The 14584-nt window shown below is 40.4% G+C and overlaps 1 protein-coding gene across 8 annotated transcripts in view; it reads left to right on the forward strand.

Annotated features, from left to right (window-relative positions):
• Positions 1–14584, forward strand: part of BICD1 (BICD cargo adaptor 1) — a 263678-nt gene that overhangs the window by 195380 nt on the left and 53714 nt on the right. For all 8 annotated transcript variants that reach the window (XM_037878550.2, XM_043540936.1, XM_043540942.1 and 5 more), the window contains exons 5-6: positions 578–1672; positions 12035–12186. In XM_037878550.2, coding sequence (XP_037734478.1) covers positions 578–1672; positions 12035–12186 — 1247 coding nt within the window. The remainder of the gene's footprint in view (positions 1–577; positions 1673–12034; positions 12187–14584) is intronic.

Raw genomic sequence — 14584 nt, forward strand, 5'->3', positions numbered from 1 at the left:
TGGGAGTTGAGATTTTCAGACACTCTAGGAGATTTATATGTACACCTACAATTTAATTTTAAAATGAATGGCTGGTGTGTCTAAATTTCCTCAAGTGCTTTGAAACCTCAACTAGGTTACATAGTTGGGGGTAAAAATGCTATTGGCAATGTTTGGTGACAAGCGCACAAGCACATGAAGATTGAGAACTGGCCTATACTGGGGCTGCAGAGCACCATTTAAAGTGTGTGTGGGGGGGCACATAGATCCCTGCCTGACCCTTCTCTTCTCCTCTCTGACACCCACCATCAACCTGACCCTCCCGTCCACCCATCCCCTCCAAATTTGAGCAAATGGCATTGCAACCTGGGTTGCAGTGCCACTCAAGTTTGTCCCAGAAGCCCCTCCGGCATGACAGAGAGGAGGCCAGGACAAATTTGAGCGAGTGGCATTGTGACCTGGCACACAGTCACAGCATCACTCAGGTTTGGCCTAGCCAAAAAGTCAGGCCATGGCATAGGCTTCACGGCCTGTGGGTCTAGGTTTCTTAGTTTAATTCCCTTCTCAAATGTTAACATTCTTTATTATATCATTCCAGGTGGAGAGAGAAAAAGCTATTCTCCTGGCCAACCTTCAGGAGTCCCAGACGCAGCTAGAACACACAAAGGGAGCCCTGACTGAGCAACACGAGCGAGTCCACAGGCTCACAGAGCACGTCAACGCCATGAGGGGACTGCAGAGCAACAAGGAGCTGAAAGTAGAGCTGGACTGTGAGAAGGGCCGAGACTCCGGCGAGGAAACACATGACTATGAAGTAGACATCAACGGCCTAGAGATCCTAGAGTGTAAATACAAAGTGGCAGTGACAGAAGTGATTGACCTTAAAGCTGAGATAAAGGCCTTAAAGGAGAAATACAATAAATGTGTAGAAAACTACACTGAAGAAAAGGCAAAGTATGAGACCAGGATCCAGAGGTATGATGAGCAGGTGACGAACCTGGAAAAATCAACGAAGGAAAGTTACGAGAAAATGGTTCAAATGGAAAAAGAGTTGCAAAGGATGACGAGCGTAGCAAATGAAAACCATAATACCCTCAACACAGCCCAGGATGAGTTGGTGACATTTAGTGAGGAGCTGGCTCAGCTCTATCACCATGTATGTTTGTGTAATAATGAAACTCCCAATAGGGTCATGTTGGACTATTACAGGCAAAGTAGAGTCACCCGTAGCGGGAGCCTGAAGGGACCTGATGATCCTAGGGGGCTCCTGTCTCCACGGCTCACCAGAAGAGGAACGGCATTCCCAGTAGAAGCCAGGACCCCAACTGAGCATGTTTCGAAAGAGACCACAGAGGCTGGCAAAGAACAAAGTCCAACCAAGACACCTACGATTTCTCCTGTCATCACGGCCCCTCCTTCCTCTCCCGTCTCTGACACCAGTGACATACGCAAAGAGCCAATGAATATCTACAACCTAAATGCCATAATACGGGACCAAATCAAGCACTTGCAGAAGGCTGTAGATCGGTCACTGCAGCTGTCACGCCAGCGTGCGGCAGCACGTGAGCTGGTGCCCATGATTGATAAGGACAAGGAGGCCTTAATGGAAGAGATACTGAAACTGAAGTCCCTGCTGAGTACAAAACGGGAGCAGATAGCAACCTTGAGGGCAGTGCTGAAAGCCAACAAACAGGTAAGTGAGTAACAATGCTGTCAGTCTGTGGTGATCAGTATTTTCATAGCTGATTTATGTGCCTTTCAACAGGTATTGTGGTAGACGTTTGAACAATCAGCTGTCCATCTTTCCAGTCAGTCACAATGAGGCTGAGGTTTTTCTTGTTTTTCTTAACTCCCTGCAATCTTTCTGCATAGTCTTTTTGCAGCACCCAACCTTGACCTAAAGGATGGGCAGAGTGAGTGACTTGCTGTAGAGTTTGAGACCTCAATGTCCTTACATGGATCAGCCTACAGGAGAAGGAGAAGGGCAGTAAGAAAGGCACAGCTAGAGCCGAGCACTAATGTGGCTCCCTAGTGGGTCTCCTGGTTTGAGAAGAAACCAGGTTTTGAGGGCCACAACCAAACCTGGGTCTTCCAAATGGTAACGTGATGTGCTGTAGCCTCAAGGCCATACGCAACTCCAGGGTGCTCGGGAATAAAAATTTACATTGCATTTACACAGCTGACTATCTCAAAACACTTTACAAAGGTGGGTGTCTGTACCCCATTTTACAGGTGGGATACTGAGGCACAGAAAGGCTAAGTGATTCCACCAAAGACATGAGGTGGGTCAGGATTAGAATCCAGGCCTCCTATCTCTCATTCCCTAGCTGTACCCACTAGACTACAATGCCTTCGTGCTATCCTATCAACTGTGGGTGCTCTCTGCTAAACAAATTCAGTGACTGATCCCTTTATAGTCAACAGTAGTTAAATGGCAGCAATAATCCATGCACTCTAGGCAGGGGGAAGCATTTATTTCTGCAAAGCAAAATGATCAACAAAATTGTAGACCCATCTGGTTATTGAACAATGTCTGATCATATAAAACAAATGAGTGGATCACACAACTCTCTTGGGTACGCAAATCTCTCATCCAATTTGGATACTAGTTTGTCACTGCAGTCACCTGGCCAGATATAATGGTCCTGGTTTTCTTTTCTATACTGGTTTTACATCAGTAAAACTCTATTGACTTCAATGCAGTTACTCCTGATATTGAACGGGTTGGAATTTTTCAAATATTCGTTTTCCAGAAATGCCATTTTATTGCCATTGAAATTTTTGTTTGTCATTTTTAAAATAAGAAATATTGAAAATTTTAAAAAATATATATCACTTTGGGGCAAAACTGATCAAAAACATCCCACATTTTTTTATTTTTATTTTGAAAATGATAGAGATTAAAAAATTTTCAAAAATGAAATAAAGATTTGAAAATTTGTCTCAAATTTTCTTTTCATTTTTTGACAAGGTCTGTTCTTGATATTGTATAGTAAGACTAGAATAAGGCCCATTGTATGTGAAATGTAAAAAAATCCCTGCACTCGCGCACTCTCTGTCATCACCATGTTCATTTAGTTGTGTTATACCCCTATCTCCAACCCTTTGTCTGCTTTTGCATCTTTAGGCTTTAGTATCTTTTTAGGCGCCAGTCTTGCAAACAATTATGCACGTTGTTATCTGCAAAAATCTAGGGCATCCCGCCTATACCCTGCTGAGGGCTCAAGGGGTGACCTGGTTAATTTCGGTACCCCCACCCTTTCCCTACTGAGGGTTCGGGCTGTGAAGCATATACCCTTACCCATGGAGCTCAGGGTAAACCTGGTCAATTTAAGTACCCGCCCTTTCCCACAGGGTTCTGGGCTATACAGGTCTGTGTAACTTTTTCCCAGTGAAAGAGCCTTACACAGCAGTGCTCTAAACATCAATTTATTAGCAACACATACAAAATACATCTGCCAAACAAAGCTATTATGCTCACCACTCCCAATAGACAGACAAACTTCACCCGATGGCCAGTCAGGATCCACTCATCTGGGGATGCCGGTGCTGCCTCTGCCTGTCACAGTTGTGCAAGGGCATCAGTTCTAGCAGTTTGATGTTGAACTGCAGGCCAGCGATGGTTCCCAAAGAGCATTGTTTTTCATTTACATTATATAGGTAAAACTAGCTCCCTCCTTCAAATTTACTAATTTACTATTACATTATTCAACACCCCTAGGTAACAACATTTAACCAGTCATGCATGGCACCTATGTTTCCTCCTCCCTGCTCTTTATATTTTATCTTTCATGCCCAAATTGTACCTATTTTATGACCTTCTTTGTTTGTGCAGATGGTCAGCATAAATTCGCTGGTCAGAGCTTATCTTATCTATTTCACCATTTGTGGGGGGTTTTCTGTATCCTCCCTAAACTTCCCAGCGCCTGGGTGTCTCTACTTTACAACCTTGGTGTTAGAACTCTTGTTAGGGGCATTCCTGAGGTGGGGGTGCCTTAGCAGCAGGAGAGCATTTTTCTTAATTTTAGTGGTGAAATCCCTGAGTTTTACCCAAGGCTAATCCAAGCTAGTTTAGTATGGGGGTGAGCTACGTCCCTCAGGCCTACACGAGGTTGGTCAAGGCTAGGTTAGTATGGGGGTAAATTAAGTCCCAGGCCTACAATGTGCTTAACTTTATGCAGGTGAATAGTTCCACTGACTTCCATAGAACTACTTGTCCTCAAGCATGTGTTTACGTGTTTGCAGGATCAGGGCCATAGATTGTAAACTCTTGAGGGCTTTTCCATCATCTGTGTTAGTTTAGAGAACAGGACAATCGGTCCCAATCCTGATTAGGGCATTAGGTCACTACCATAATATAAATGATAGGCTGAAAATGTAAAATCACGCAGAGGTCAGGAAATACAACCCTAAAGATTCCAACAGCAAGGTTAACTTGGATGTATTGTGAATTTTATTCCATATCGGGTTTTTTACATGTATATTAACATACACACTTAACTAGAGAAAGAGGACTGGTGAATCTTATGTATATGAAATGAAGGTATTGCAACTGTACCCTGAAAAGTTATTGTGTGAAAAAGCACGGTGGGATTCTGTGTCTGTTTCTCAATGACTCCAGTCGAATGTGCTCAGTTTGCAAATAAAAAGATGTCTCTTAATTGCTAACTTTGCAAACTCATCCCAATATTTGAAAGCCAATCAGCTTTATTTCCATGTCATACTTCACCAACAATAATCTAACTATTAATCTAGGTCCTTATGAGGCCCTTATCACTATAGTATCTGAGCACGAGTAAACCCATCCTAATACAGGTATATTGTCGACTGTACATGTGATGTAATTGAGATACACCCTTGTTCTAGGCCCTTTGACCTAGGTAAAAGGGCAGAGAGCAGGGGCTGTGAAAGCCCCAGACCCAGCCAGGGGAGGATTCCCCAGCACAGAACCTCAGAAGAGAGCCCTAAGGCTGCACTCAGAGGATCTGGGGGGGCGGTTGGGGGCTGCTGGGGCTGCAGTACTCAGAGCTAAGAAGATTCCAAGCAGCCCTGCAGCCCATATGGCAGCCTGGGAAGGCTGTGGTAGGACCTGTCTTAAGTAAAACAGCTCAAGTTAATACGTTCCCTTTACTGCACTGGAGCAAGTGTAGCACAGAACAACCACACTGCAAGGCAACAGTGGAGTTACATGGAGTCATTTGATTAGCTGATGATGAGTTATAACTCGAGCTGTTGCATCTCCACTACTTTATTAGCTCAAGCTTCAACCCACCCCACTAACAGGCCAGCTGTCTCCTAGCTCAAGCTTAAAGTACCAGTTAACTCAAGCTAGAGATTTTTGTGTGTGGATGGGAATCAAGCTAGGGGTGACACTCAAGACACACCCTCAGACAGTCTCCTAGGGCTGTCTATGTTATGCCAGGGGCCACAGAAATGCCTAGGATTGGGAGGAGACAAAGATGGCACAAAGCACCATAGGCCCACCTCCTTCTGGATTGCAAATACTGTGCTGTGCTTTTAGAAAGGTCAGCACATATTCTCACCCTTTATGTCCAAGAAAGCAGTCGAGACCCATCACATCCCTGGCCTCTTTGATTCTTGCTACATTGGCCTTGGTATTCTAAATAATTATTCTAAATAATGTCTAAAATCCTTTTTAGAAATGGCATCACTGTTTTTAAAAATGCCTGTTGTTGGTGGTTATTATTATTATTTTATTGTGATTAATGTTTCTTTGATTTTTCATGAAGAAACACAATGACAAGTGCAAAAGGGATAAATGACTTACAGCTTGTTAAAGTTTCGAAATACAGCATGCTTCATGGGATCTGCAATACTAGTATGCAAGTTTACAAACAAACAGTCACAGCAATGAATAATTTTGCCTTTTTGATAACATCTTCTGGTCAGGAACAGTGGGCATAATACTAAAAAAGAGAAGCATTAAATTAATGCCAAAAAGTTAGTGTGTTTTTATGGAAACATACCTATTTAAGAAGAGCATATTACTCTCTTCTTACCATCATTCAACTCAAGGAAAGGCTCCTTAGAAACAAAATGCAGGATTATGGTTTTGGGTATTGCTTAGGTAATGACATGACACAGTAAACCTAGGAAACATGGGTGCTATCTAGTGGCCACCAAGTAGCACTGTAACTTCATTCTGAAAAAGAAAACTGCATCATGTTGCTAAAAGAAACAGTACAATGCAGTGTTTCACTAACATTTTCTGCTAAGTTGGCATTCTAACCCGTAGCTTCTTGAAAAAAAATGTACAGTACTGCCTCTTAACTTGAATTGTGCTTTTCTGACTGAAGGAAAACAATCAAGGAACCTACAGTCCTCTTTGCTTATATTACAGTAGCCCTCAAACGTGCCAAACAGGATTAGAGTCCCATTGTACTAAAAATATACTAACTTAGAGGAGGACAGTGTCTCCCTTGCAACCTAAAATATCCAGTCAAAAAACCAGAAAAAGGGTGGTGAAAATGGGATCAAGTAATTTGATCAAGGTGATAATGATGAGCATACCTTTTGTTAGTTCACTTTCTCCTTTTTATTTTATGCATACACTTATTCAGCGCTTCCCTTGCTGTATCAACAGTAGTTTGGGAGCAAAACATAGAATCTTTAAAATCTAAAGCAATAATAAATTAATCATACTCACCATAAGGCTCACATCAATAATGGTTCTGATTTTTGGTTTCAGATAACATGTAGAAAATAAAATAAACCTGCCTACAATGGGGAAACTCAACAGCCTGAGAATTTCCTTTAAATTAATTAAAAATTAATACATACATAAATAAAATACCCTACTTCAGACAAATATGGTGAACGGTAGGACTCTCTATTCCCCTCTGGTCTATTCAATATCCATTTTACATATGTGCTGGCTGCAGCCATGATGCCTCTATCTTCAACAACTGGGGTGTCTCCTCAAGTCCTGAGACATTGTAGGAATTACTTGAAGACCTAAAATATCCCCCGAAGCCTGAGCCTTAAGCCAGGAGTTAGGCAGGTATAGTAAAATGGAGATTTTGTACTTTGAATGCAAATGTAGATCATGATACTCAGTACTCCTCAAAGTGCTATGTACTTTCTATAACTAAAATAGCAGGCCCACTGTTTTACTTTTTTATGTGTAAAAAATGAAGTACTTACCATTTTAGTGTTTTTCATTTTTTTCAGTAACAATTATCGCTCATTTGTTTTGCTTCACACACTGTTATCATAAAGCAAGTGGCAAGACTTTAGAAAGGTGTAAAGTTGTCTTGAAACTCAAAATATCTAAACTGAAAAAGAGTAAAGAAAGCAAAGTTAGCATGTGGGCTATAGTTTTAAGCCCACAACTTTTGAGAGATTGAATTTAGAACAGAAAAAGAGTCCTGCTATAATATTGATAGACTGGGGGGGGAAGAGTTGAGACAGGCAATACAAAGATATGCTGCATAATTTACATTTTTTTGCCCTGTACGGTCCTAAAACTGTTTACAAACTTAAACTGAAATACAAACTAAAAGTAGGGATCGCTTCAACCAGCTATGAAACACAGTCATTCTGGGGTGGAATGTCGCAGCACTGTTAGCAGCAGTGTCAAACAAAACAGGATAGGACCTACAGAATGCCACATCCATGTATCTGTGGTACAATTTGTTAGCACTGTGGCACCAAAGAAAAAGACGCTTGAGAAATCACGTCAACTGTAGCAGAGGAGTACAGATTATATTTTAAGTCTGACGGTGTGTATCCTAGAGCAGTGCTTCTCAAAGCGGTGGTCCGCAGACTGGTGCCGGTCCACGAGCCATCAGCTGCCGGTCTGCGCGCACATTGGGGGGAAAAATTGCCAGTCCCCCACATCAGATAGCTTGAGAAGCATTGTCCTAGAGGATGTGGAGTGGCAGTGGAAGACAGTTCAGGAATGGGAGCTAACTGCTCTCCAAAATATTCTTGTACCAGCTCACAGGAAATTAACACAGCCATTATTTACCAGATAGATGTTTCCTTGAAATCCACATTAAGGTTCTGGAGGAATGTTTATATTGTCCCTCTCAAAATGGCAATCTTCTCCCATTGTACTCAATGAGAATAAGGCCTCAGATTCCCTATGGGAAGATGGCTAGTCCCCTGTGTTTTGTGGAGGCAGAGATACTCAGTACCATTGTGAACAATGAGGGAAAGAGAGAGAGAGACCCTCATCAAAATGGCCACCAACTGGTGAGTGTTGTAGTTCCTGTCCTATTGAGAACCATAGAAGATAGCAGACATTTTGAAAAAAGGCTTTTCTTTGTAGAGTTCTCAGTAGTACAACACTGTATTCTTCAGCTTCTGATGGAGAGACTTTCAGTTATGAAGAATAGGAAAAATTAACATTAATCCAAAAATAAATTATTCAAATACACACTTTCTCAGAGTGTTAACTCTATGGGAAGTTAATGTGTATGGGAAGTGTGTTATTTCATTACTGAGATTGTGGGTGAGGTGAGGGTGAAGTCTAGCACCAGATACTAAATTACTTTATGTCCATTTGATTCCTAAACAAATCAACAGCTTTACTTGTAAACTCTTAGAAGTTTCATTCTATGCTCAAACAAGAAGTGTGGTAAATTTGGGGAGGATACGCAGCGTTGTTCGTACAAAGCAAAGTTTGGATTCCTGCTTTTAAGTACAAAACAGAACTCAGCCTTAACTATGGGGTCACTACTAATACCTCCGAAGGCAGCCGTGGCATCTTGAAACAGCAGTGACTGTTGGGCTAAGTAAATCTGCAGATGAGGACTCTTGACATGTGTCCAGTCTCCCTCATACCACTGAGCCACTACCGCCAAACAAGTAGATAGAACAGTCGTTAATAGTGTAATTACAATTGATCTCTTCAAATATGGCCTATACACAAATGTCAGTTAATTTTAACTGTCTGAAAAGTTTGAAGCGACTGCATTAGTCCTTTCTTAAAATCATTTGAGACAAAGAAAAAACTGATGCAGATACTATATTTCTTAAAGGATCAAATTTTAATTAGTCTTAATTCAAATTAATTAATGGATTCACTTGTAAGTTTTTAGAAAATTCATGTTATACTCAGTAAGTGCTGTAAGTTGGGGAGGATGCACTGTACTTCATGTACAAAACAAAGATTGAATTTCTCGTTTACGTGCAAAATAGAACTCAGCTGAAGCCTCCATAGTGAACATCCTGTCCTTTCCCTTCCCTCTCAATAACATGAATAACCCTATCACAAATAACACAGGTTTTAATAATTATTGTTAAATAGGAAGTTGTCCCCTTGTTCATTATTCTGTCGCTTTTCTTTCTGAGATGGGTAAGAGCAGAGTGACTGACTATTTTATTAATGACAGTTAAATACTCTTCTATGTGTAAATTTTGACTGAATGTTTTTGCCAGTGTCTGGAAACAGATGACCTTTGCTATAGCCTACCAAAGTGCACAGTGGTACAACACTACACCAAAGCATACCTTTGCCTCTTCATGTACATTCATGAACAGTCATGAGAGTTGTGTTCATATGACTGTATCTCGGAGTGTTTTCTCACCGTTTCATGCGATGACCCCCAGGTTTGGTGTGGGAAAATGACCTATTTAAAATGACAAGTAGTTTCATAGTGGCTTCTTAAACCGTGGTCTGTCTTCTATGGAAACTAGTCATCAGAAGTAGGAAAAGAGTTAGACGCGGTGTGCAGTAATTTGGAGACAATTTTGATATAATGTATTTTAGTACCACAATTTATAACTAAACTACTTCCCCAGAAGCAAATGAATAGAATTTTATTTTAGCGTAGGATTCTTTTGTTCCTTTTTTAAGAGACACTGAATTTGAAATCTAGTGAGTTTCAAAAAGATGGCTTAAAAGTACCTTCAGGTTTTACAGCCATTACCCTCTCCTCTGATGTTCCCATGCCAATTTTTGGGGTTTTACAATCACATTTTTCCTATTTATTCTTTCCCCTGTTGATGTGTGAAAGACCCACAAAAACAACAAGGGGAACTGACAGACTGTAGTGGAAACACAGCAGCTGACTACACACTAACTGAAGTGCTCTCAGATGCACAAAGTAAAAATACTGGAAAAATTTAGAAGAAAAATATTTCTTAATATATTTCAGTTGCAGTAATTTTAACTGAGACTTTTAACACTGCAAAAATACAAAAATGTAATTTTCTTAGTTTTAAAATTTTTTATTTCTGTAAAATAAAAAAGTAATGAATAAAACTGACAAACAACAGCAAGCAAATAACAAGACAAAGTTAACATGAAATGTAGGTAGGTCAAGCAGGAAACAAGAAAGAAAATGAGCGGGGGGGAAAGAAAGATATAGACAGAATACAGAGTAGGGTAATTTCATAACTTTTTCCCTAGATTTTCAATTAAGTGAACATTATCATTTACACAACTGGTTGATTGTTAAAATTTGCAGAAGAATGAGAAGGCATAAAATTTTGTGACGTGGCAGAGTATAACTGCTAATTTGTACAGTCTTGATATTTCAGGCTTATTGAATCCAATAGTTTTTAAGTTGACTGTGTCCATTCAACAACATGGGTTCCCTCTTTCTAAGGAAAACAGTTTTTTAAAAACTTTTTTTAATGCCTGTGTTGCATTAAAGCTCAAGTCTGACATTTTTTTACTTGAGAGAGACAAGGTGGGTGAGGTAATATCTTGTATTGGTCCAACCTCTGTTGGTGGAAGGGATAAGCTTTTGAACTTCACAGAGCTCTTCGTCAGATCTGGAGAAGGAAACTAAAATGCCAGAGGTAAAATACAAGGTGGGACAGGTGGTTAAGCATAAGAGGTTCACACATGTTGCTTGAGACCATTTAAAGTGAAGTAGGCAATTGGCATATTTGCAGTGGTGGGACAGTGGAGGGTTAATAGGCAGCAGGGTGTTACAAATTGTTGTAATGAGCCATAAAACAACTTTCTCTGTTAAGTACATAGTTTTTAGTGTCCAGCAATTATGACTTTAAGGTCCAAGGTTTGTCTTTTGAAGTTGTAGTGTACGTTTCCTTTGAGAACAAGGACTGAAAGGTCAGATATGGAGTCATCAGTTTGTGAAAAGTGTTTGCCCATGGGGTGATGTGGTGTTTTTGTCTTGTCTTATTTTTCTGTGTGAATTCATTTGAGAGCATAGTGATTGTCTGGTTTCACCCACTTTGTTGTTGTTGGGGCATTTGACGCACTGGATGCGGTACACCACATATTGTGATAGGTATAAGTAGGACCCATGGTCTTCAAAAGTGTGTTGTGGGGGTATTGATCATCATAGCAGTGGAGATATTTCAGCAGGTTTTGCATCTATTGGTCTGACAGGATCTGGTGCCACTTTGAGTTGATGTGTCCCCTGGTCTGTGGGAAGCTTGCTTGTGATGGTGAACTTGGTGAGGTTGTGGAGTTGTTTTAAGGCCAGAAGAGGGGGGTTGAGAAAAAATTTCAGATGTGGTCCCCATCAAATATGGGTTATAAATGTTTGATACCTGATTCTAATGTGGGTTTGTAGGTGTATTGAAGCAGGTTCTCCTCAGGTATTTAGGTGGCCCATTCCATGATGTGATCTACTTCTCTGGTGCAGTCTCCTTGTTTCGTGAAGGCTGTTTTAAGCGTGTATCCCAGACTTTCTCTTCAGAGCATATTTTGAGGCATCTAAGTGCCTGGCAGTAGCTAACAGATTTCATGGTGCATTTGGGGTGGTTACTGGATCTACGAACGTAAGTGTGGTGATCCGTGGATTTCTTATATATAGTTGTCTGTAGAGTTCCATTGTTGAAGCTGATTGTGGTGTCCAGGAGGTTGATGCTGCTGTGGGAATGTTTTAGAGAGAGTATGGTGGTTGTTGAAGTTGTGGTAGAAAACTGTGAGGGAGTTTAGGTCGTCTGTCCGGAGGATGAAAATATCATCAATGTATCTCAGGTATATCACTGGTTTCATGGTGCATTAACTTGTGAATGAAGGTGGAAGCCAGAAATGAGATCATAACCTGGCCTCTTAGCTGTTAGCAAATTCCCTTCTCAGAAGCATATATCCCTCTCTCTTTTTCAGACAGCTGAAGTGGCACTGGCCAATCTGAAGAATAAATATGAGAATGAAAAATCAATGGTGACTGAAACCATGACCAAACTGCGAAATGAATTAAAGGCTTTGAAAGAAGATGCAGCAACCTTCTCATCCTTGAGAGCAATGTTTGCAACCAGGTAAGGGAAACTGCCTCATAGGCTTCTCTCCTGCTCAATAGTTGAAAGGGCAAGCCTATGATGTGAGTGAGAGAACATTCTCCCCTACATGCATTTCTTCTCATGGTCTTGATGCGCTAATATATGGATACAAAAACTACTTTCCTCAGTGAGAGAGACAAGGTGGGTGAGGCAATATCTTTTACTGTTGGTGGAAGGGACAAGCTTTTGAGCTTTCTGCAATAGCAGAGCTTTGTTGGATGAAGGAGAATGAAGTTTGGAATGCAGACTCTGCAAAAGTTTCAAGCTTCCAAATGGCATCAAGCTGCATGCCTCTGAAAATAATGCTTTTAAGTGGCAATGCCAGTACAGCCTTGGGTAAAGTGTGATAAATAATTATATTAGAGCCCTCTATATTTGGATTTATACTCTGTTTTTTGAAGTGGAAAATAAACATTAGATTTATGTGGCTTTCGTTCACACTCAGAAAAGGCACACAGTGATTCTGCCATGTAAAAACCTTCACATGGCTAAACTCCATCTTTGTCCTGGCCATCTGATTTATTATTTACCATTGGGAAAAAAATCTATAATTCTCCATCAGTATGGCTCTGCTATAAACCAGCACTGGTGATTATCAGGTTACTGCAATTTCTCATTGCACTGTAAATTATTATTTTCTACAGCTGGCAGTATTTCATTTATTATCTTCTCGTTCATAGGTTTAAAAATGTCACACACCTTCCGCAGTGAATTTTTCAGTTCTTCCCAGAAGGAGCATAATTAATCACATATTGTCTTTTTCTTTTTTCTTATTTTTTTTCTGAAAGGGAACTTTCATTTTTAGCTGGTTTCTTAAAGGTGACCTGCAAATAATTGTTTTCGAAAGATCCAACACCTGCAGCAATCTGTGCTGAATTCCTCCAAGTAACCAAAGAAAGAGAGATATATTCAGCACTTTATGGGATTAAATCATCCTATTTTTCCCCTCTATTCTGACACCACATTTATTGCAGACTCCTGCTTCATGTAGCACCCTATCATTTACTAATCCAGGGGTTCTCAAACTGGGGGTCAAGACCTCTCAGGGGGTCGCAAGGTTATTACATAGGGGGTCACAAAAGGTCAGTCTCCACCCCAAATCCCGCTTTGCCTCCAGCATTTGTATTGGTGTTAAATGTATACAAAATAGGACTGTCGATTAATTGCAGTTAACTCTCATGATTACCTCAAAAAAATTAATCACAGTCTCAATTGCACTGTTAAACAATAGAATACCAATTGAAATTTATTAAATATTTTGGATGTTTTTCTACATTTTCATATATATTGTAACTGAAACCGGAGTGTATATTATTTTTATTACAAATATTTGCACTGTAAAAATGATAAATAAAAGAAATAGTATTTTTCAATTCACCTCAAACAAGTACTGTAGTGCAATCGCTTTGTCGTGGAAGTGCAACTTACAAATGTAGTTTGTTTGGGGTTTTTTTTGTTACATAAGTGCACTCAAAAACAAAACAAATGTAAAACTTTAGAGCCTACAAGTCCACTCAGTCCTGTTTCTTGTTCAGCCAATCGCTAAGACAAACAAGTTTGTTTACATTTACAGGAGGTAATGCTGCCTGCTTCTTATTTACAATGTCACCAGAAAGTGAGAACAGGCCTTTGCATGGCACTTTTGTAGCTGGCGTTGCAAGGTATTTATGTGCCAGATATGCTAAACATTCATATGCCCCTTCATGCTTCGGCCACCATTCCAGAGGACATGCTTCCATGCTCATGAGGCTCATTTAAAAAAAATAAATGTGTTAATTAAATTTGTGACTGAACTCCTTGGGGAAGAATTGTATGCCCCCTGCTCTATTTTATCCGCATTCTGCCATATATTTCATGTTCATAGCAGTCTTGGATGATGACCTAACACATGTTCGTTTTAAGAACACTTTCACAGCAGATTTAACAAAACACAAAGAAAGTACCAAGAGATTTCTAAAGAGAGCTACAGCACTTGGCCCAAGGTTTAAGAATCTGAACTGTCTTCCAAAATCTGAGAGGGATGAGGTGTGGAGCATGATTTCAGAAATCTTAAAAGAGCAACACTCCAGTGTGAAAACTACAGAACCCGAACCGCCAAAAAAGAAAATTAACCTTCTGCTGGTGGCATCTGACTCAGATAATGAAAATGAACATGCGTCGGTCCGTACTACTTTGGATTGTTATCGAGCAGACCCTGTCATCAGCATGGACGCATGTCCCCTGGAATGGTGGTTGAAGCATGAAGGAACATATGAATCTTTAGCACATCTGGCATGTAAATATCTTGTGATGCCGGTTACAACGGTGCCATGAGAACACCTTTCAGGTGACCTTGTAAACAAGAAGCAGGCAGCATTATTTTCTGCAAATGTAAACA

The sequence above is a fragment of the Chelonia mydas genome, chromosome 1, assembly GCF_015237465.2.
Source record: "Chelonia mydas isolate rCheMyd1 chromosome 1, rCheMyd1.pri.v2, whole genome shotgun sequence".
In the NCBI taxonomy this organism is placed as follows: Eukaryota; Metazoa; Chordata; order Testudines; family Cheloniidae; genus Chelonia; species Chelonia mydas.